We start from the raw sequence: 24,897 nt of genomic DNA on the forward strand, positions 1-24,897 counted from the left end.
CGTGCCCTTAGTGGGAACCAAACCCAGGACTGACGCTCTAAACACTGAGCCAAACTGGCCAGGGCACAAATTTCTTTTCTACAAAAAGTGAGGGAAGTAGTGAAGGATAGTAGAGGTATAATAGAGTTGAGTTGTTGTACCTGTTAATGGTTGTAGTAATAGCTTTTAATTCCATAGTTCTATATGTTTCTTCTCAATTCAGTCTTTAAAAATAGTTGGGGTTTTTGTTTGTTCGTTATTGCTGTTGTAAATGTAAATAGAAAATTGGAAAATACAGAAAGGTAGCTAAAAAATAGAAATATCACCTATAATCCCATCGCCTAGAAACAGCTACAGGTAGCATTTTGGAGTGTTTATATTTTTTTTCCTATGCAAATTGTATATAGTGAGGTCATAATATATGTTTATGTTTGTGTGTTTTTTTTCTCTCACTTGTCATAACAACATTTATTTTTCATCCAGATTTATTATGATAAAATTGACATATGCCCTGGCTGGCATGGCTTAGTTAATTGAGTGTTGTCCCATGTACTGAAAGGTTGCTGGTTTGATTCTCAATAAGGGCACATGCCCATTAGGGGGTTGTACAGGAGGCAGCTGATAGATGTTTCTCTCTCCCTCGCTCCCTTCCTCTTTCTCTCTAAAAATAGAAACTCAATAAAAACATTTAAAAAATTGATAGGTAACATTTTATTTGTTTAAAGTATATAACAATGATTTTATATACATGTATATATTGCAAAATGATTATTGTAATGAGTTTAGTTAACATCCATCACCACACATAGTTAAACATTTTTTGGTTGTTGTGATGACAAATTCTACCCTCTTAGTAGCTTTCAAATATATATAATAAAGTATTGTTAACTATAGTCATCATGTTGTACATTATATCCCCAAGACTTATTTATAACTGAAGGTTTGTAACTTTTAACTGTTTCTGGTAACCATCAATCTGTTTTCTGTATCTAATTTTTTTTTTTTTCACATTCTACATATAAGTGAGATCATACAGTATTTGTCTTTCTGATTTATTTCACTTAGCAAAATGTCCTCCTCCCCTCTCAATATCTATTTATCTATAATATTTTCTTTATCCATTCATTTGTCATTGGACACTTAGGTTGTTTCCATGTCTTGGCTATTGTGAATAATTCTGCAATGAATATGGGAGTGCAAATATCTCTTTCTTCCAATTAGAATTTTATATGCCTTGCAGTATCTTAACTCATAACAGTGATAATACCTTAATATTGAAATAGAATTTTACAGTTTTCTAAGCAGTAGCTCTATGAAATAGATCAGGCCAATATTACAATCTTGGACAAATGAGGATACTTAGGCCTGCAAAAGTAAAGTAGCTTGCTCTGAATTACAAAGTTAATTAGTGACAGAGATGGAACTAAAGTTCAGATTTCAAAGTGCTTTTTCCACTCTCACTGTGTAAACTTCAGTCATTTTTCTATTTTCTTGAAAGAAAATGTATTATCAGCATTTAGGAACAATCATTTGTGCTTTGGTGTTTTCATGATTAGTTGTGATTCCTCTCCTTCATTAAGGTGTATTACCATTTTTCTCCCCTCTTGAAGGTCAGGCTTTCTTGCTTTGGCTCCTAATTGCTTCATAGTCCATGTGTATAATGCTGTTAGAGCAAGTGCATGTGACTACTTCTGCTCCAGGGCAACTAGGCCTTCAGATGTCTTTTTTTTCATTCAGTTCTCTGTAATATAGGTGTCTTTTGTTGTTGTTGTTGTTGTTATCTTTTTTTTTTAATCCTCACCCAAGGACATTCCTCCACTTTTTGTTCAGATAGAGTGGAAGGGAGAGAGAGGAAGAGTGAGAGAGAAACATCGACCTGAAAGGATACATTGAGTGGCTGCCTCCTGCATGACCCCAACCAGAGCCAGGACGAATCGCAACTGAGGTATGTGCCCTTGACCGGAATCGAACCTGCGACTCATTGGTCCATGGGCCAGCGTTCTAACCACTAAGCAAAACTGGCCAGGGCGGTGTCTTCCTTTTTTAAAGTAGAAAAATAAACAGCTTGTTCTCTGCTGAGGAAATTAGAATGTTTACATTTCTCTTATTCTATTTTGGATCTGTATTATTCACATTTTCTCACTGAAAAGAACAGGATGAGCAGCATCCAACCCACAATCACTAACCCCACAGAAATAAAGTGGGTGGTTCTGCCACACTGAGAGTATTTTCCCAGTGGCCCTTCAGGTTCTTTGGTATAGATTCATTCCTCATTTACTAAATACCTACCATGTGCTCAGCAGTCTTCCAATTGATCTATGTTGGAAAACTAAGAATATGAAAAACTTCCTATTTCCCATTATAAGATAGTATTATGGGGGTATATCATCTAGGTACTTTATTTTATTGGTGTGAACTAAAGAAACATCTTTTTGTAATCCTTGGAATAAATTCTCTTGAATGCATTCAGTTATTCCATTTAAAGATTCTTTCAAACTTGTCGATAGGTTGTTTAATTATCTACAAAGAACATAACCCTTTATAAAATACTTAGACAATATAAATGAATGTGGTTGCAATTTAAAGAGTACAGATGACAAGCATTTTTATTTACTTAAATGCTATTAAGTAATAATTATAAAAGTAACTAGTCTTGAGGAGTTATGTGTGGGTGAGAATATTTCTGTCAGGTTAGAGAACAATTAATTAACAAATCTTTCAGGAAAAGATTAGCCTCCGACTCAAGGATTTCCTTTCTTTTGTTAATCCTCACTCGAGGCTATTTTTCCATTTATTTATTTATTTTTTATCCTCATCCGAGGACATTTTTTCCATTTTTTGTTCAGATAGAGGAGGAGGGAGAGATAGAGAGAAACATCGACGTGAAAAGGACACATCGAGTGGTCGCCACCCACACGACCCAACCAGGGCCAGGGACAAACTGCATCCGAGGTACGTGCCCTTAGCGGGAACCGAACCCAGGTCTCTCTGGACCGCAGGTCGACGCTCTAACTGCTGAGCCAAACCGGCCAGGGCTTCCATTGATTTTTATATACAGTGGAAGGGAGGGAGAGAGAGAAAAATGTATGTGAGAAAGAAACATCCATTGGTTGCCTGCTGCACGACCTGGATGGGCCACAGTGTGAATCAAACTTGAGACCCTTCAGTCCAAGGGCCTATATTCTAACTGCTAAGCTAAACCAGCCAGGGCAAGGATTTCGATTTTTGTGAAAGAACTTTGATGCCTTGAAAATAGAAGATTTGGATTATACAAGTCCCAAAGCTAGTGAAAGCTCCCAGTCTGAGTTATAGAGATCGAATTTTTAAAATAAAGAGCTGAGAGAAATGAATTCTTTGTTCTGATGATAGGGAAAACTAGAGAACATTGTTCATACTCAAGTGTAGGATATTGTGGGAGAATTGTTTTCACAAAAATTACCCCTTTTTCCCTGGCTAGTGTTGATCAGTGGTTAGAGTTTTGGCCTGAGTACCACTTAAAGGTCACAGGTTTGATTCCTGGTAAAGGGCACGTACCTGGGTTGCAGGTTCAATCTTCAGCCCTGGTCAGGGCGTGTGCCAGAGGCAACTAGTCAGTGTGTTTCTCTCACATTGATGTTTCTCTCTTTCTCTCTCTCCCCCTCCCTTCCACTCTATCTTAAAAAAAAAAAAATCAGTGGAAAAAATATCCTTGGGTGAGGATTAACAACAACAACAAAAATACTCCTCTTGCTCCTCTTGCTGAGGTATCATCTACAGATTGTTTTGTTCAACTGGGTATATTATGAGATTTGCTGTATATTATGAGATTTTTGGGTTACTAGAATTTAGGATTCTTCCTGCTAATTTTATACTTGTTTAAGGGTGGAAGGCAGAAGCTGGTACACCCCTCACAGAGGACGACTTTGGATAGCAGCCACAGCCAAAAGACCCTCCCCTCAAGAAATATCAGAACTCCAGACTACATACCGTTTTCTTCGTGGGAAAGGTAACCACCATATAGTCTCCTTTTACTTTTACTTTGTTGAGCGAAGTCATTGATATTCACAGTTTTTTACTTCTTTCTTCCTGTGACTTTTTTTTTTTGCTGTAAGTGTGAAAGTGCCTTTAAACTTTGCGTCTGTGTGTCCTGTTTAGTGGCAAATCACAACAAATCACAGATGGCTGTTGAAAGCATTAATTTGCCAACTAGTGCAAATAAGTCTCAGTTTGGTTTTTTTTTAACCCTGTCTTAAGGATATGTTTTCATTGATTCCAGGGAGAGGGAGAGAGAGAAACATTGATGGGCTGCCTCCAGTACTCACCCTGACGGTATCAAACCTGAAACCTAGATATGTGCCCTGACTGGGAATTGAACCCAAGATTTTGATGTATGGGATGATGCTCCAACTAACTGAGCCACACTAGCCAGGGCAGTCTTAGTTTTATCTGAGAAAATTCTCCCATTAGTTTTTACTATGAGAGTAAAATGACTACTATAAACTCTGATCTTTCTCTCTTTTTTTTTATTCTCACCCAAGGAAATTTTTTTTTTTTTTTTGCATTTATTTTCAGACAGAGCAGGAGGGATAGAAGGAGAAAGAGAGAGATAGAAACATCGATGTGAGAGGGACACATCCAGTGGTTGCCACCCACATGACCCCAACCGGGGTGGGGACAAACCGCAACCGAGGTATGTGCCCTTAGTGGGAACCAAACTTAGGACTCTCTGGTCCTCAAGCTGACGCTCTAACCTCTGAGCCAAACCGGCCAGGGAAACTCTGGGATCTTTAGATTGGGAAGAACAACCACAAATAAGAATTTTTTTTTGGTACATGCCCCTAGTGGGAACCGAACCCGGAACTCTCTGGTCCATAGGCCAATGCTCCAACCGCTGAGCCAAACCGGCCAGGGCATACAAATAAGAATTTTTATTGGGAGTGACCCAAATAGTCATCTGCTATTGGATTTGGACAAGTCAAAGTTGATTGACTTAAGCAGTATATTTTGGGAATCACCCCTGGCACACTAAATTTAGATTCAATTCTGACCAGGAATTGAACCGACAGCCTTTTCAGTGCACGGACAACACCCAGCCAACTGAGTCATCTGGCCAGGGCAACACCTATAAAAGTTATAATAAACCAAGCTTTGAGAATCAAAAGTACATATTTCTGTTTTGACTGATATATGTAACTGGCTTGTTTTAAATTTGTGTATTCTGACATTCTTTTTTTTTTTTTTATCCTCACCAGAGGACATTTTTCCATTTTTTGTTCAGATACAGTGGGAGGGAGAGCGAGGAAGATGAGAGAGAGAGAGAGAAACATCGATGTGAAAGGTACACATAGAGTGGCTGCCACCCACACGACCAACCAGGGCCGGGGACAAACTGCAACCGAGGTATGTGCCCTTAGCGGGAACCGAACCCAGGTCTCTCTGGACCTCAGGCTGATGCTCTAACCGCTGAGCCCAACTGGCCAGGGCTATTCTGACATTCTTAATGTTGTTTTTTTTTTTTAAATTTTTATGGGTTTTCTCTTGATACCTGTAGCTTGTTTCCAAAACCCATCATCACACACCAGTCTGATCCAGTTGAGTATAGTGGGATTGATTTGTTTGAAGGAAAGTTGTGGGGTCCTTGAACTTTGATGGTGTGAGGATAATTTTCTTATAGCTTAGGATATAGATAGTGGAGTAAGCCAGCCACTCAAATTTTTTTGCTAAAGTATCAACAGTTTAGCCAAATTAAAATCTCATTGTTTTCATTATGTCTACAAATAGATAATAGAGAAAGTGATTTTTTTCAGAACTGAAAACAGATTTGTGAGTTCCAGGGTCACAAAGAAGGAAATTTAATCCTTCTGTTATTCTTGATTCAGATGTGGAATTTCCCAATGACTATCCATCAGGTTGTCTTCTGGGCTGTGTGGACCTAATTGACTGCTTGTTCCAGAATCAATTTAAGGATCAGGTGAGTAAGAATACTTCTCTTAGATGTTTGGTTTGCCACCATAGCTGACTTGAAATTTAGATCCTTCAACACAATATTCTGAAGATAGTAAGGTACTAGCAACTGAATTTAGACATTGGAAGATAAACTTTTTTTTTATCCTCACCTGAGGACATTTTTCCATATTTTGTTCAGATAGAGTGGGAGGGAGAGAGAAAAAGAGAAACATCGATGTGAAAGGGACACATCGAGTGGCTGCCACCCACATGACCCAACAAGGGCCAGGGACAAACTGCAACTGAGGCACGTGCCCTCAGTGGGAACTGAACCCAGGTCTCTCTGGACCACAGGCTGATGCTCCAACCGCTGAGCCAAACTGGCCAGGGCAGAAGATAAACTTTTAATTAGGAAATATTGGGGAGAGAAAAGACCAAGGTAGAAACAAAATGCAGTTATGCTTACATACATTTCTACTAAAAGCTTTTGCCACAATCCAGCTAACATGTATAGGGTCCTCATCCCTTAATAAAAGTTTGCTGCTTTTGATGAAAAAAGCCTCAATTTTTACTTGAATTAATTTCATTTAGGTGGTAGAATGGTAGAACTTGTTGTTACTTATTCTGGAACATTTGGTCTGGGCAGAGAATTCATGATAAGCAAATGTTTGAACTCTGGTTGCCTGGACTGTGCCAAGTTTGGGGTGGGTGTATTTATTTATGTATTTTTATTTATTTTGATCATTCAAGGTTGAACTGACAAAACTAAAGTACATTTTTGAACAGCAGAGGGAGCTGAAGGACTTTAGCTTAATTGGAAAACTTGAAATTTAGAGCCTTACTTATATTGAGACTCAGACTAGAAAAATCCAAAATGGGAAGATCCATCCTTGAAGCATGAAGAGTTTTACCAAACAGTATGGTTTTTCTATTCTTTGAATAGTTAACTTTAAGCAGTCGGGCTTAAGAAAATGTTCTTCAGCTTCGTTTTTCTCAGTAAATTCTTTGCTTTCCAGACTTACGTGCCTTTCTCTAATGTTATAACTGTCTGCTTTAAAAAAAACAAAAAAACTGTTCCTATCTCACCTTCTCTATTCTTTCTTCACAGATTTTAGCAATAGTTATTATCTAATTTTCTGTCTTTCATTTTCTTGTGGATTGCCTCCTCAGCCCTGATCTGATTACTTTATATGTATGAGTACAGTGCATGTGATTTGGCATGATTTTTGTTGTTGTTGTTAATCCTACCTAAGGATGTTTTTTCCCTTGATATTTTAAAGATAGTGGAAGGGAGGGAGGGAGGAGAAGAAAGGGAGTTAGAAAGAAACATTGATGTGAGAGAAATACATTCATTGGTTGCCTCCTATCAGGGGCCAGGGGCAAGGGATCAAACCTGCAAGCCCTTGACTGTGAATTGAACCCTCGACCCTTGGTTGTATGGGCCAATGCTCTAACCATTTAGCCACACCAAGCCAGAGCTAGCATGAATTTTTTTTTTTTCTTTATTGATTTTAGAGAGAGAGGAAGGGAGAAGAAGAGATATTGATTGGCCGCCTCCTGCATGCCCCCCCACTGGGCAGTTGTCTCACAACCTGGACATGTGCCCTGACCGGGAATCGAACCAGTGACCTCTTGGTGCACGGGTTAACGCTCAAGCACTGAGCAACACCAGCTGAGCCTAGCATTAATTTTTTTCCTTCTAGTCTTTTTTGCTCTTAGCACCTAATCTAGACTTAGGCAAAACCATTGATGTGTGGAGGCTCTTTATTTTCTACACTCTTGTACCTGTTAAATTCTTCTTATGGGCCCTTTTCCCATTTTTTTCAGTATCTTTGTTTCTTCTACCCTTCTCCTCTTTTTTTAGTCTAGAAGTAATATAAGAATTCCTTACATTGGTGTAGGCTTTACAATTTTAGAGACTCACAGTCATTAACAGCATAGTATAACATATTTTCTTCTTAGGATATATGCATTCTAAAAGAGAATCCAGGAGCATCTGTCAGTGTGGGTGGTGATTTTTGGAAAGGACCTTCCTTTACTTTCTTATTTGTCAGTCAGGCAAACCACCACCTGATACAAGATCAGATGATTTATATCACTAGCAATTAGCCAGGCTGCCACAATTTATATAGAAAATCTTAGTCTGTGGAGTTCCACAAGATTTAAGTGGTTAGAACTCTAAATAACAAAACATCTTTTTGGTTTCTCCAGGTTACCTGTCTTTCAGGGTTGCATGATACTCCTTCCTGAGCTTATACCTTGTTTTTTATCCTGAGAATGCTGAGAGCAGCACATAGAAGTGTAGGAATACTCTCATATGTTTCTAGCTAGAGGTCATGGCAACTCTTCTTATGAATTTTCCTGATGTAAAACATTAGAATATCTCAAAATGCCAAAAGCCTCTAAGCTTCATTAAACACAGGAATCCCGTGCTTATTTTACCTATGGTCAGCTTTTCTGTGGCTTTTCCCCATTGTTTCTATTCTGTGTTTGAAGGTAGCACATGAATGTATGCAGAATTGACATTAGCCCTATTCAGTGATTGTTTCTCAGGTACAAATCTTACACTTTAAAGTTGTAGCTTTGGCATTTGGCTGCTTCTGGAAAAGGTCTCAAGCACCCTTGGTAATCTACCTGTCACTCTTTGAGCTAGGGTTCTGTGATGTATGAAATGTGATTGCCTAGTCTGTTTTACCAACCTTATTCTCATTTCTGCAAGAATGAGTTGAGAGTTTAGGAATGATAACCCTAGACTAGTATTTCCCAAATAGGTGTTCTCTGAAAAAAAAAAAAAAAAAATAGGGAGTGTGGGGTTTGTGAGGTTTTCATGGACACATACATTTGGAAAATGTATTTGGATTAAATAAATTTGTTTACCAGAGAACTTCTCAGAGCCCTTAATATGCTACTGTATTATGACTCTCTGATATAACTCTCTGATATATCTGGTGGATATAATTTGCAGTGTTCACAAAACTTGACCACAGTCTCTGTCTCCCCAACCCCAGCCCCATACACACAAACACTACCTACTTGAATACTGCAGAACTGGTATCTTATGGTATGTACAGCTTAGAAAGTGCTACTCTGGGTATATTTGGTTTTCTTTGATCCACTAGGTCAGCTTATTGAGGGAGAATCATCCAGGAGACACTTTCTTGACCTAAGTCTTCTTTCTGCATTTCCACACTCATTTCTCATCACCCAGCTGAACTGCATTTTTTTAAATCCTCACCCCGAGGACATTTTTGCATTTATCTTCAGATGGGGGGGGGGGGAGAGAAACATCCATGTGAGAGAGATACATCGACCGGTTGCCACCCACACGACTCCAACTGGGGCCTGGGACAAACTGCAGCTGAGGTATGTGCCCTTAGTGGGAACCGAACCTGGGACTCTCTGGTCCACAGGCCAGTGCTCTAACCGCTGAGCAAAACCGGCAGGGCTGAGTTGCATTTTCTTTGAAAACCAGTATGGATATAGTAATTTTTATTTCAACTGAAAGTAATCTTCTGTGTGACTTTGACCACATTTAACTTCTCCATCTTGTTCCTAACTTTTCTCTTCCCCAAAGAAACTCAGTAACTTACTTTCTGACCTCGCATTCTTGGCCCTTCTTTGCTTAGTTAAAATATACTAAGCCCTCACTATTTTCAGCATAGTGTGATCAGTTTTTTTTTTCCTTTTTTTTTTATAACAGAAAAGGTTTTATTAATGGTTGTTAAAAATCAAGTGCACTATACTATAAGTGTCTTTAAAATATGTGCTTAAAGTACTTTTCCCTGAGCTAAGAATTTGTCTTCCTTTTATCTTCTAAGAATAGTATGGCTGGCATGGCTGATTTGTGCCAGGAAAAAAATCTCACTAGACCTTCAGCCCTCCTGAGTAATAGCAGGGGATCAACCTAGACAAGGTAGGAGTGCTATAGAAAGCACTGTAGGCTCAACTCAGGAGACAGAGGTAGACAAGAGCCATCTAGTTAAAACTTCTGTATTCCCCTGGAAGGAGCCCATGCCGTTTGCCTGCGTTTTATCTGCCAGCAGCAGATGTAAGCTCTCAAAAACAGCAGGGAGGATGTTAACTGCAACAATGCATCAAGGCTGCGGTTTGTAACCTCAATAGTAAGGCAGTTAAAACTTTTTTAAAAAACAAAGACATTTTGATTGCCAAATCCATAACCATTAGCAGCTGTGGTTTGAACAGTTTTCTAGACCCAACAAGTTTTCAACAAAAAGTTGAATTGGTGGCTTTTGTTTCTACTTGTCTGTGTTATGTTTATGCTATTTATATCTCTGCCTTCAGTAGAAAATCTGATTTGTCTGAAATCTCCAAGGTCATTGATTATTCAATTTCTTCTGTACTGAATCTATTTCTCTCCTGCCACTTTACTGACCCTTTAGACCAGGGGTGGGGAATGTCCGGCTGTATAGGGCCTGTGAAATCAGTACCAGCTAATGTCACAAGCCTCACCAAATTAGCTTAACCAAATATTAGTAGGCTAATTTTTTTTTTTTTTTAATCCTCACCCGAGGATATTTTTCCATTTTTTGTACAGATAGAGTGGGAGGGAGAGAGAGCAAGGGAGAGACAGACAGAAACATCGACGTGAATGGACACATCGAGTGGCTGCCACCCGCACGACCAACCAGGGCCGGGGACAAACTGCAACCGAAGTACGTGCCCTTAGCGGGAACCGAACCCGGGTCTCTCCAGACCGCAGGCCGACTCTCTAACTGCTGAGCCAAACTGGCCAGGGCTAATTTTTAAGTTGATAATTTTTATGGCCCAAGAATGATGTTATAAATATTCAAATGGCCCTTGGCAGAAAAAAGGTCCCCATCCATGTTAGTCCATTTGATCTTATGGTTTTTATAATAACTAAGAACCCTATCTGTAAGGAATTACTATATAATTCCTGTGTCCCTATATAATTGCATTAGCAATAGAATTGCAGTCTTCCAGTGGGGAAGACTTCTACGAGTATCCAAGTGATACAGATCAGGAAGACTACAGATACCACTTCATATGTAGAAATCATCGCTTTCTATCACCAGTGAATTGTCTGTAAGTCTGAGAGGTTAGAAATTAGAAAATGAAGTACTTAATAGTCAGCATTCAAACTAGGCATTGGCCTTAAATAATACAGAGTCCTTAAATTCTCTTGTAAAATATCCGAAAAGGGCCCTAGCTGGTATGGTTCAGTTGGTGAGTGTCGTCCCATGCACCAAAAGGTTGCAGGTTCGATTTCTGGTCAGGGCATATGCCTGGGTTTTGAGCTTGATCCCCAGCAGGAGGCAGTAGGTCAATGTCTCTCTCTCTCTCTTTTCTTCTCTCTCTAAAACCAATAAAACATACATATGAAAAGGTCTTCTCTGTTGTATTGAGAAAACCTGCCAACTTATAGTCCTAAAACAAATGTTCCAAAGGGACATTGAGGCATCTGAGAACCATCAAAGAGGAATTGAATGTCTGCCACAATTAGCCTAACCCTAGGCAGTTCTTTAAAATCACAGCTCATTTGCCCAGCCGGTGTGGCACAGTGGTTGAGCATAGACCCATACACCAAGAGGTCGCCAGTTCGATTCCCAGTCAGGGCACATGCCCAGGTTATGGGCCTGATCCCCAGCAAGGGGCATGCAGGAGGCAGCCAGTCAATGTTCTCTCTCTTTAATGATTCTCTCTCTCTCTCCCTCTCCCTTCCTCTCTCTCTAAAATCAGTAAAGAAAAAATATATTTTTTTAAATAAAATAAAATCACAGCTCATTTGAGTGAGACAGGAAATGTATTTTTGGAGTTCTGATGGAAACTAGAATATTTACTAGAGTTTCTGACAGAATAAACTGTCGAGTTTTTGGTAGCAAGTATTCACTTAATGAATTGAGGACAGCCATGTACATTTTTTAATAATCTAGGAAGCATTATGCTTTCTGTTGTATTTATTCTGAAGAGAGGAAGGGGATATTAATGCTTTTATATTCATTTATGTAAATTTTTAATGTTTAGCTTTTCATCTGAATATGAACATATAATTCTTAAGATTTTTTAAAGTATTTATTCATCAATAAATACTTGAGTGTCTACCACAAATTAGACACTGTTTTAGACATTAAAGGAAACAAAAAGTTGAATCATCCATGAGTTCTGGCCTCAGAATGTTTGAAAGACCACTAGGTAGATAAGATATGTATATAAACCAAATACAAAATAAAAAGCAAAGACAATTGTTTCAAGAGAAGTAAAGACTGCCTCTGAGGAAATTAAAGAAGGGAAAGGTTGCTTCCAGCTGGGAGGGATTACAAAAGACTTTATGAAAAAGATGGCTTTTGAATTAGCCTTGAAGGATAGTAATATTAAAATCTGTTACTTTTTGATCATTTATTACATGCCAGGCCTATTATGTATGTTATTTTTTTTCTTTATTGATTTTAGAGAGAGAAAGGGAGAGGGAGGGAGAGAGAGATAGAAACATCGATGAGAGAGAACATGGATTGGCCGCCTCCTTCCTTCCCCCCAATGGGGATTGGGCCCACAACCTGGGCATGTGCCCTGACTGGGAATCGAACTGGTGACCTCTTGGAGCATGGGTTGACACTCAACCACTGAGCCACATCGGCCAGGCATGTATGTTATTTTCTAATCCTCACAACATCTCCGCCACACGTGGGTGTAGGACCAGCCCGTCCGCCTCCGCCCCTCCTACCAGTCTCAATGTGGCTGCTGCTTTAAATCTGTAGTTGTAGGATTTCCATTCAGCTTGATTTCAGGCAGTTTTGAATGTTGGTTGTTCTGTAGTTTAGTTGTAACTCTGATGTGGTTGTGGGAGGACAAGATACCGCGTTTACCTACACCGCCATCTTGACCGGAAGTCACCATCTATGTCTTATTCATCTTTTTTTTTTTCTTTTTTATTGATTTGAGAGGGAGAGGAAGAGAGAAGAAGAGAGAGTCAGAAACATCCATGAGAAAGAACGTCAGTTGGCCCTGGCCGGTTTTGCTCAGCGGTTAGAGCGTCAGCCTGCGGTCCGGAGAGACCCGGGTTCGGTTCCCGCTAAGGGCACGTACTTCGGTTGCAGTTTGTCCCCGGCCCTGGTTGGTCGTGCGAGTGGCAGCCACTCGATGTGTCCCTTCACGTCGATGTTTCTCTCTCTCTCTCCCTTCCTCTCTCTCTCTCCCACTCTATCTGTGCAAAAAAATGGAAAAATATCTTCGGGTGAGGATAAAAAAAAAAAAAAAAAGAACGTCAGTTGGCCGCCTCCTGCATGGCCCCCACCGGAGATCAGGCCCACAACCTGGGCATGTGCCCGACCAGGAATCAAATTGGTGATCTCTTGGTGCATGGGTCGACACTCAATCATTGAGCCACATCAGCCAGGCTTATTCATCTTTTTATCTCCAGCGTCCAGTGTCCTAGTACCTAATAGGTACTTAGTAAAAGTGGTAACAATATATTGAGAGGCAGGCAGTGGTTGATATATGAAAAGCCTTAAATGCTTTGTGAAGGAATTTGAATTGTATTCTGAAGGCAACCATGTAAGTGATGTAATGAGATGTGTATTTTAGAAAGATTGTCCTGGCAGCAGTAGGAAAGATGGACTGCATGGGGCAAGCCTTAATACAAGGAAATGATCATCTGGGTGAGGCATGATGAAGGCCTGCATGATGAAGGCCTACAACAATACTCTGGCAGTTGAGTTGAAAAGAAAGGAACAAATAATTGAAATGTTTAGGAGGTGCCTGGCTGGTGTGGCTCAGTGGATTGAGCATCATCCCATGGACTGAGAGGTTCTAGTTCGATTCCCAGTCGGGGCACAGCCTGGGTTGTGGACTCAATCCCCAGTAGGGTGTGGGCAGAAGGCAGCTGATAAATGTTTCTCTCTCACGTCTATGTTTCTGTCTATCTCTCTCTTCCTCTCTCTCTAAAAAATCAATAAAAACATATATTTTTTAAAAGATGCTCATAGATAAAGAAAAGGAAAGAAAAGAAATGTTTAGGAGGTAAAGTCATAGGACTTGGTGATTTGATTGGATATGAAGAATGAAGAAAGAAAGAAATCTAGGATAAACTTGGGTTTCTGTCTGTGGTGAATGGGTGAATAGTAGTACCATTAGTCCCAATGGGTATAAAAGAAGATAATTTTCTTTTAAGGTAAATGACTTTTTAAAATAAGTGAGCTATGGCAAAGGAAACCTATATTGTAGCAGTGAAGGAGAAGTGTTCTTTAGTGTGTGATCACCATATAAGAATCAATTTTTTGGTAATTTTTTATTTGCATAGTTTAAAATATTTTAATCTGTTTTGTCCTAAAAGACAAATGTTATATGATAAAGGGGGTACTGTTAATGTTAATAATGACAGATTACTTAATAATAACCTTACCTTGTAATGTCAACTGAGGGAATAGTTTTCAGTTGAGTCAAACCAGACATTGGGAGATAAAAATCTAAAATTGGCAGAGTTCTTAACTCAAGAGGAGTGTTGGCATTCTGAGGTATTAGTCCCAAGGCAGACTTGAGTGGTTAGGAACCTTACAATGTAGTATCTTTAATTAAGAGCAGTTCTCTTTTGGTTCTTACTAGTTTAAGTTGGAATGAAATCCTGCTATGTGAAAATTAAGACCAAAAATAATTGTCATGAATGGGTGATTCCCATTCAGGTCTTGAAAAGTCAGGGCAGAAAAGTTATAAGGTTAGTTTTAGAGAAATATACTTGATTGGGTTCTACTGCATTGGAGGTTCCAGCATAGGATTCCAAAAAGTACAGAAAGCCACAGTGGAAAATTTACGGTGAGTAGGGTGGGACCAGGAGCCCAGTGCTTTGGGGCTTCAACCAGATCATCTCCCTCAAATGACTATAAGACCCATAAACTACATATTGCTTATCCCTTATTCTTTTTACTTGGAGCAAATATGAGTTGTCTCTGTATCATTGAGCTGGAACCACCTGTCTTTGATATATGATTTGAATTGGGTACTGGTACATGGGAGTTCAGCTATCCTACTTTGGGCCCACTGACATGATCTTTATCCAACCCCAATAAAATATGCAGTAGTCAAAGTATCATGATCAGTGTTACTCTGATATAAGAAAAGTTTTGTCCTCCAGTAGAGGGTCTGGGATGCTAGTTATCCTTTGAACCTTGAATTGCTTTGAAGGAAAATGTAAACAAGAACTATCAGAGAACACAGTTGCTTTCAGGATCTGCTTCTTTGGATCTATTGTGCTTGTGACTTTTTTTATCAGACTCATTTCTTTCTCTCTGCGTATTATCACATTGATCTACTTGGAGTTGGTTTTCAGCTAACTAGATTTCAGAGCCTGATTTTATGTCCTATTTAGTTCCTCAAAGTTTAAACCAAGAAAACTACAGCAGCTACTTTTTTCTTTACTTCTTTAGTTCTTAGTTCTCTGGAGACAGGTATAAGATTTATAGGTCATCTGGGGATTTGTGAAAAGTGACATCATTTACAAGTACTAATCATTTCAGTACAAGGACTTAATGGAGGCACGCTTGCAGAGTTGCTGAAAAGGCCCACTTGGTTCTGAATCAATAGTGGTTGCCCAAAACTACTAATCTTTTTTTTCTTTTATGAAAATGGCAAAAGAAATGTTTTCTAGATTCCTGGTGAACAATTTTCCTCTAGAGGGGAGAAGAAAATGGCTGTTTAGTAGTTAATTACCATTTATGTTAGACAACTGTGAAACTTATGAGGCATGAAAGAAGAGTCCACCACCCGTCCCTTGGTGGTCAGGTTGAAAACCAGGTGATAGGAGTCCCGTTATCTTAGGCAGGAACAGTAGCAACTTCCTGAGGAGCCTGTTACTGAATCTGAATGGTTGCTTTGAGTTTCTTGCTTGATCTTATAACCCACAATGTCTACTGTGCATGTCAGTGATCCTTAATCTAGCATTCTCTCTAAATTGGATGACATCAGAGTTTATCTACATTCTTTGCAAATATGAATCCCCCTCTCTTAATTTACTCTTTCTCTGAGTCAGCTGCATGTTAGTCTTCTGACTTTCAGACCAAAAATTTTTTTCTCGTCTCTGTCTTGTTAGTGTATAATTTAGTCCATAGTGCCCAGGCCACAGTTGCAGAGATGTGCTTTTTTGGAGATACTGAGGCTCTGCCCAGCTGATTTTGCTTTAACGCATTTTGCCATGAAAAATAATCTCTTCTCCCAATGCATAGGCCTTACTTTTCTTTATTCCTTGTAGGCTGCCTTGTTCTTCGGCTCGGTTTCTTGTAAGCCTCCTAAAGTTTAGTGATAGAGCTTGGAAAAGGGATTTTCGCATTAAACTTGGATTTAGATTCAGTTGGGAAAGTTGATTTTTTTTTTTTACTGAATTTATTGGAGTGACGTTGGTTCACAAGGGAAAGTTGACTTTAGTGTTTATTGTGAGGCATAAGGAACTTCTTGTTGTATAATTTCGTTTATCCATCCTTTTCCCCTTGATTTGACATTCACTTACTGTGTTAATATATGTCAGGGTAGTTTTTATTAAATATAGGGCCTTACTGGACACTTGCTAGGACAAAAAAGTTTTAATTTAGCTTGAGGGATAGTGATTACAGAATAGCGCCTACCTTTATCCAGAGGTATAGTCCAAGGAATGTCCAATTCCCAGCATGTTTGTATTCAAGGTATTACTAAATTAACCTTTAATGCACAAGTTAGTAAATTCTTTATTCTTTCATTCAACAAGTATTTATTGATTTCCTTACTCTGTGCCAGGCATGATTGGTGCCAAGAAGTAAAATTTGACAAAAATCCCAGCCTTTGTGGAGCTTTCATCCTAGTAAGGGGAGACCAAATTAAAAAATATAAATAGCCCAGCCGGGGCGGCTCAGTGGTTGAGTGTCGACCCATGCACCAAGAGGTCACTGGTATGATTCCTGGTCAGTGCACATGCCCAGGTTGTGGGCCAGATACCCCACAGTTGGTTGGAGTGTCATCCTGTACACCAGAAAGGTTGTGGGTTCAGTGCTTGGTCAGGGCACATACCTAGGTTTTGGATTTGATCCCCAGTTGGGTCATGTACAGAAGGTAACCAACTGATCAATGTTTCTCTTTCATATCCATGTTCCTCTCTCATATCCATGCTTCTCTCTCTCTAAAAATCAATAAAAACATATCCTTGGATGAGGATTAATTAAAAAAGAAAAAAAAAGACCCATAGGCTGGAACAGCAAGGAAGCCAGAGTGGCTGGAGTAGAGTGAAAATGGGGAGAGTAGTAGGAAATTACATTTGAAAAAAAATGGAGCTAGGCTTTTATTCTGACTGAGATGCAAAGCCATTGGAGAGTTTTAAGCAGAGGTGTGACATGATTTGATATTTTAAAAAAAAGTTCTGGCTGCTGTTTTGAGAATAGACAAGAGGGGGTAAGGGCCAAAACAGAGAGATCAATTAGGAGGTTATTGTGGTAATCCAGGGAGATGTTATGATGGCTTGGACCAGGAAAGTAGCCATGGAGTTCTTTTTTTCTTATTTATTTATTAATTTGTTTTTGTTACAGATGTTTCTCATTTTTCCTTCATTGACACCCCTCCTCCCCTTTCCCCCCCTATCCCATCCCCAGCTTTGTTGTCTATGTTCATTAGTCATGCACATATACACGTACGTTATGTGGTTTATCTGTTTCCCCTCTAACCACCCCCTCCTCTGAGGCTTGTTAGTCTCTATTCCAACTCTCTGTCTCTGGGTTAATTTTGTTCATCAGTTTGTTTAGTTCATTATATTCCACAAATAAGTGAGATCATGTGATAGTTGCCTTTCTCTGCTTGGCTTGTTTCGCTTAGCATAATACTCTCCAGGTCCTTCCATGCCATCTCAAAGGATAAGAGATCTTTCTTTCTTACAGCTGCATAGTTTTTCATTGTGTATATGTACCACAGCTTTTTTATCCACTCATCTACTGATGGACACTTGGGTTGTTTCCAGATCTTAGCTGTTGTAAATAGAGCTGCTATGAATATAGGGATACATATATTCTTTCTGATTGGTGTTTCAGGTTTCTTAGGGTATATTCCTAGAAGTGAGATCACTGGGTCAAATGGCAGTTCAATTTTTAACCTTTTGAGGTAACATCATTTTCCACAGTGGCTGCACCAGTTAGCATTCCTACCAGCAGTGTACTAGTCAGTTCTTTTTTTTTTTTTTTTTGTACAGATAGCGTGGGAGGGAGAGAGAGGAAGGGAGAGAGAGAGAGAAACATCGACGTGAAGGGACACATTGAGTGGCTGCCACCCGCACGACCAACCAGGGCTGGGGACAAACTGCAACCGAAGTACGTGCTCTTAGCGGGAACCGAACCGGGTCTCTCCGGACCGCAGGCCGACACTCTAACCGCTGAGCCAAACTGGCCAGGGCTGGAGTTCTTAAAAAGTGGTGAAATATTGGATAGCTTTTGAAGGTAGAGTTGACAGGATTTCCCAGTGGGTTGGTTGTGGAGTTTTTGGCCTAAATAACTGGAAGGATGGAAATAGCTATTTATTTATTTTAAAGAGGTATGAATAAGAGGGGAGCAGGTTTGGGAAGGAAATTCAGGACTTTGATTTTTTTTTAACGTTTATTTTCTTTATTGATTTTAGAGAGAGAGGGAGAGGGAGAGAGAGGTAGAAACATCATTGAGGAAGAACATCGATTGTCTGCCTCCTGCATGCCCCCCACTGAGGATTGGGCCTACAACCTGGGCATGTGCCTTGACCAGGAATAAAACCAGCAACCTCTTGGTGCATGAGTCGATGTTCAACCACAGAGCCACACCGGCTGGGTCAGGACCTTGATTTTTTAAACTTTATTTTTATTGTGGTAAGAAATATATATAACATAAAATGTACCATTTTAACCATTTAAAGTGTATAATTCAGTTTGATTAAATACATTCACAATGTTGTGCAACTATCACCACTACTCAACTCCAGAATTCTTTTTTATCATTCCAAACAGAATCTCTGTACCCATAAATAATAATTCCTCTTGTCCTGGCTGGTGTGGCTCAGTTGGTTAGAGCATGGTCCCATGCACCAAGAGGTCACTGATTCCTGGTCAGGGCACATGCCCTGGTTGTGGGTTCAATTTCCAGTCTGGGGTGGATTCCAGAGGCAACCGATTGATGTTTCTCTCTCTCTCTTCCTTCCTTTCTCTAAAATCAATAAAAAATATATCCTCCAGTGAGGATTAAAAAGAAAAAAGTTATTGAAGGAAAAATAATAATTCTTTCTTTCTCTACCCCTCCTCCTCAGCCCCTGGTAACCTTTATTCTACTTTCTGTTTCTGTGAATTTGCCTATTCTAAGTACCACATATATGTAGAATCATACAATATTTGCCTTTTTGTGTCTGGCTTATTTTACTTAGCATGATTTTCCAAGATTTATCCATTTTGTAGAATGTATCAGAATTTTATTTCCCTTTATGGCTGAATAATATTCATTTTATGTATATACCACATTTTGTTTATTCATTTATCTACTGATGGACATTTGGATTGTGGAAACTATTATGAATAATGCTGCTATGAACATCTGTCTGAGTCCTTTTCAGTTCTTTTGGGTATATACCTGGAAGTGGAATTGCTGAATTATATGGTAATTCTGTGTGTAATTTTTTGAAGAAACACCAAACTGTTTTCCCACAGTGGCTGCACCATTTTACATTCACACCAACAATGCATGAGGGTTATAATTTTTATTATTACTAATTCTTGTTATTGTCCATGATTTTTGTTTTTGTTTTGTCTTATAATAGCCGTCCTAGTGAGTATGAAGTGGTATCTCATTTTGATATGCGTTTTTAAGACCTTTTTTTTTTTTTCAGTTTTATTGGCTTATAATTGATATATAACATTGTGTTAGTTTAAGGTGTACAATGTAGTGATATGATATATGTATTAATTGAAAAAAATATTACCACAATGAGTTTAGTTAACATCCATCACCTCTCATAGTTACAAATCCAGGAGAAAAAGGTCTGAGACCTGACTGACCCCTGAAGCATGCCAACATTTAAAGGATGGGAAGATGAGGGGCAGCTAGTAAAGCAGCAAAACCAGAAGAGAATAGTATCCTGGAAGCCAAGGGAGGAATGTGTTCAAGGAGGGAGAGAAGAATTTTGTCAGGTTCTACAGATCAATTAAAATGAGAACTGAGAACTGACCATTTGATTTAGCAACTTAGAAATAAGTAATAATCTTTACAAGAATAGTTTTAGTGGAGCGATGGGAGTGAAAGCCTGTGTATGGTGAATTCAAGAAAAAATAGGAGAGGAATTTGAGGCAGGGAGTATAGATAATCTTTTAATTAATTTTATTAAAGAGAATCTGGTAAATGGAGCAGAATGTGGAATCTGGAGAGTTTTTGTTTTATGGCAGACATTACAGAAAGTATGTTTGTTAATGAGATTAATCAAGTAGAGAGAGAACTATGAATGTGGATGGGAAAGGAGAGAATGGCTGAAATGGTGTGAAATTTTTAAAAAGCAGAGCTGTGAAGTCCTGGAAGCATTGTCTTCTGCCTTGATATTCTGTTAAGACACAGAGAAGAGAGAGCAGGAAATGTGAAGAGATGTTAATTGTGACTACTGTTGCTTTGGTCTCTGTAGAATTAGGTTTAACGATCTTGATAGCAGCCTCTGGTTTTATTTGTTCAGAAGCACCTCAGCAGGAACAGCTGGACTCTACTTTTCTTTTAGTTCTAAAGATCCAGGGGGTAAAGAAAGATGAGAGTTTACCCTCACATCTTTAGTTTTTCTTTTCTACCATGAGCATTTTGACCTTGGCTGTGCATATAATTGTGGCTGATACTTGATATTAAGCTATGTTTTATCAAAGTACATGCCACACCTGTCCCACCCTGAAGACTATGGTATGTGGGCAGGACCAAAAGCTGCTTAAAATTCTTTGTTTGCTCCACAGCATTACTTACCACCTAGCACAGAATAGTCAGTAAAGAAGTTTAACTGTTCATGCTTCCATTTGTTACAGGGAAATTTGAATTTTCTTACTGAATTCTTGATTTCTACTTTAGATCTTTAGAGGACATACCTTAACAGGTGAATAAGAGTGGAAAATAATTTCATACTTTTGGTGGTAGTTACCAGGAGAAAGGCTCCTTTGGTAATGAAGTCTGACCTATAGTCACAGTCAACTTATGAGTTATATTTGTCGAACATGCTAAACACAAGACATTCCAAGATAGGAAATAATGAAACACCAGACCAATTGGGCATTGTTGGAGAGCACTGTCTGGCAATCCCCAGTTGCTTCTTAAATTGTGACTGCGTGGTCAGCATCATCTTATTTTAGGTGTTATGTCTGTCTGCAGAAGGAATAAAAGTTCAAAGTATTCACACAGATTTGTTTTGTGTTAAGAGAGCCAAAGGAGGCTTCTAGATAATTTCCAGAATTGCTCTACAAGTTACCTTTTCATCCTAAGTAAGTCTGGAATACATCCAGCAAAACAGTGTTTGCATGTTCATACCTTTCAGAATGAACCATCTCCCTTTTCTTTAGTGAGAGAAGGGCTCTGTTGACTGTTTTTACAGTCAGAATTTTTACAAATGTTCTATTTTTCTTAAATCTTCAGTGTTTCATTTGAGTTGAACCTAGGGGGTGCCGAATGTTCCTGAAGGAGACCTCTGAATCTCCTAGCTCAGTCTCTTATGTTAAAGGAATAGGTAGTTCTTATTCTTCTGGGAAGATCTCAGGCATCCTTTGTTTAAAAAAGTAATTCCCATTATAGGAAGTTAGAAATGGTAGGCAGTAGATTATATAAGAATATTGTGCTAAGGCCTGGGGAAAGGTGAAGGTTTGTTCTTGTTTGCTGAGCATAATCCTCTTTACCTGGGTGTGGAATGAAGAGTACTGTCATTCACATGTTGAGGTGAAATCTGGGACATCCTGTGATCTTCTTGAAATTCAAAATTTGTCTCAACTAGACTGAATTTTTTATTTTTATATTTCGCAGTATCCAGACATGAGTCAAGAATCCGATTCTCCATTTGTTTTCATCTGCACAAATCCCCAGGAAATGATTGTGAAGTTTCCTATTAAAGGAAATCCAAAAATCTGTAAGTCACAAGCTTTGATGGTCTAATTTTCTTTTTTTTATCTTGCATCTCTCTTGTTTAACTTTTAAATTTTTTTCTCTTTTTACCCTGTTCTATAGCATCTCAAGTGTTGGAGAATTAATAAAATTATATTTATTAATAACTTTAATGTTAGGTTATCTGTGGAATAGCCTTTCCAAAGTGTATCTGGATTGGTCCACAATTAATGGAATGCTAGTGAATCACTCTAAACTTCGATTTGTGACCACAATGCATTCAAATCCTATTTTGTCAGCCAGAAGAGTATGCTTTGTTCTGCTATTATGCTCAATGGCAACATTGTCATTTATCCATTGTTCCTCAGTATTCAGTCCAAGAATAAGACAACTTTTTAAGTGTCTATTGTTGACTATTTTGGAGGCATCACTTCCCCCTACTATTCCCTTGATTACTGGTTCCTAGAGCTTTGCCCTAGTCCTCTTACTTTTCATCTCTTTGAAACCTCTTGACAATTTCTTTTTCTGTAACTTTTGCTTTTATGTATTTGTGATAGTTGTACCCTCTGTATATTCACTTCTTAGGAAGTGCTCGTTGACTACATTCTTTCAACTTTAAACTTTTCTTCAACTTCCATCTTCTCTTTCTCTGGTTCTACAGCAGCCTCTTCTGTTTCAAAGCAATCTCAAGAAATATATAGTGGTGTCCTCCCTGACTAACTTTATTTCAAAAACAACATCAACTCTCTCATTTGCTCATGTCAATTACTATTTTGTGCTTCTGTGACACTGCTTTCCCACTGTGTGAACTGGATGATTCTGGGGTATGCATTGTCTTCAGCTGTGTATACTCTTCCTCGCTCAGTACCTTGGAAACCAAGTAGCCATTTTATTATTTATTTATTTATTTAGTTAGTTAGTTAGTTAGTTAATCCTCACCTGAGGCAAATTTCCCATTCATTTTTAGATAAGGTGGAAGGGAGGGAGAGGGGAAAAAAAACCTTGATGTGAGAGAGACACATTGATTGGTTGCCTCTCCCATGACCCTGACCAGGATCAGGGATTGAATCTGCCATCCAGATATGTGCCCTTCACCAGGAATCGAACCCATGACCCTTTGGTTCTCAGGCCAGTGCTCTAACCAGTGAGCAAACTGTACAGGGCACCAACTAGCCATTTCATAAATCTTTTCTGTTGAGAAGTACTTCTCAAACTGGAATGTAAATAATAATCACCTATAGAACTGTTAAGACAGGTTCCTAAGCCTTCACCCAAGTGATACTGATGCCATTGGTCAACTGAGTACACTTGGAGTAACGCTGCTTTCAGTCACAAAATGAATTGCTTTAAGTATGAACTTAGATTAATGTGTATTCACTACAAAATTCAGGCAACTCTCATGATTTAAATGACACATGTGGTCCTGAGTTTCCTACAAATCAGAAAATGTGAACATAAGTTGCTCTTAACTTACACAAATTATTTACTTCAGATTGTACTCCAGTGTGTAGCCAAGTGGCCCTGGAAAATCTGTTTCCTTCCTTCTCCACTCTATAGGATTTAAATATCTCTTTTCTTCTTTTTTTTGGTTGTGGTTTTCTACCCCCTTCTTCACCTTAGGCTAGACACTGATAGCAACTAGTGGGAGAAAATGTGGTAGGTCTCCTCTGCCAGACCCACTGCTACCTTGATCTCTACCCTAGTTACCTTTTCTTACCTTCCTCCTCTATCTAGGTTTTTATCTGCTGTTTACACTCCTGTGAGAAAATGTTCTGTGTAAACAGAGTTTAGATACTCCTCTGAAGTGTTTTACTTCAGTACTCCTCTATCTGGACAGAGACCCACCTTCAGCACTTTTTCCATAAGATTTAATAGGGTTGTGGGACCGATGCTCTTAGGGAGCAAGCTTTAATAACCTCCTGTCTTTCCCCATTGTTTCTGTTAGTTAAAAGCTTCAAAAAGGCAAAATGGTCTATATGTTTGTTTCAGGAACAACAGGGCTACATAGAAATTATGAGCCTACAGCGTCTTTCATGGTAAACCAGACAAGGTGAAAAAACATTGGTAAGAAACAATACATAGAGAAAATTTATTTAAAAAAAAAAAAAAGGCCCTGGCTGGTTTGGCTTAGCGGTTAGAGCGTCAACCTGTGGTCCAGAGAAACCCAGGTTCGGTTTCTGCTAGGGGCACGTACCTCAGTTGCAGTTTGTCCCCGGCCCTGGTTGGGTTTGTGGGAGGCAGCCACTCGATGTGTCCCTTTCATGTCGATGTTTTCCTCTCTCTCTCTCTTTCTCTCTCTCTCCCTCCCACTCTATCTGAACAAAAAATGGAAAAACCTCGGGTGAGGATAAAATAAATAAATAAAATAAAAAGGAAAGAATAGGCTCACCAATTCCTGTGTGTCTCAGAAAAAAATTCATTTGAAAAGGAGGCAGTGTGAGGATTTAGCCTGGTGTAAAGTTTCTATTTTCTGTAAGTCCCCATTCCTTTATCCTTCATTCAGTCTTACCATCTCTACAAACTTTACACTCTGCCAGAACTTCCTTGCCTTAGGCCATAGGGGCCACCTCCAGTAGTTTACAGCTGGGAAAGTCTTTAATGCCACTGACACAGGGGAAAAATACATAGTTAGCTCTTAATTTGGAGTACTTCATAGTTTATTCTAGATATAGTGTTACTTGAAGTGGTTAAGTTTCATAGTATTAATAATATAGTTACCACTCTACTTTAATCACTGTCATAACTATGGTTTAAATTTAAAAAAAATAACCCTCATATTTTTGTGGGATGGTTTAGGAACCTAGCCAACTTTTATAGATTAGTTCTATGAGAAATATATTCCAAGTTCTAAACTTCTGACTTGCAAATAAACTTTCAGAAACCATTCACATGTTATATCATGTGTATAGATGCCTTCAATTAAAGATATATATATATATTTTTTTTTTTA

The 24,897-nt window shown here is 38.9% G+C and overlaps 1 protein-coding gene across 3 annotated transcripts in view; it reads left to right on the plus strand.

Moving 5' to 3' along the window:
- TRIP4 (thyroid hormone receptor interactor 4) overlaps positions 1 to 24,897 on the plus strand; it is a 73,085-nt gene that overhangs the window by 42,838 nt on the left and 5,350 nt on the right. For 2 of the 3 annotated variants that reach the window (XM_036281449.1, XM_036281467.1), the window contains 3 exons: positions 3,840 to 3,964; positions 5,838 to 5,929; positions 21,870 to 21,972. In XM_036281449.1, the coding sequence (XP_036137342.1) occupies positions 3,840 to 3,964; positions 5,838 to 5,929; positions 21,870 to 21,972 (320 nt within the window). Of the gene's footprint in view, positions 1 to 3,839; positions 3,965 to 5,837; positions 5,930 to 21,869; positions 21,973 to 23,936; positions 23,998 to 24,897 lie in introns of those variants that run through there. The other variant, XM_036281457.1, reaches the window with a different exon arrangement.

Source organism: Molossus molossus, unplaced genomic scaffold (assembly GCF_014108415.1).
Source record: "Molossus molossus isolate mMolMol1 unplaced genomic scaffold, mMolMol1.p scaffold_m16_p_1, whole genome shotgun sequence".
NCBI lineage: Eukaryota > Metazoa > Chordata > Mammalia > Chiroptera > Molossidae > Molossus > Molossus molossus.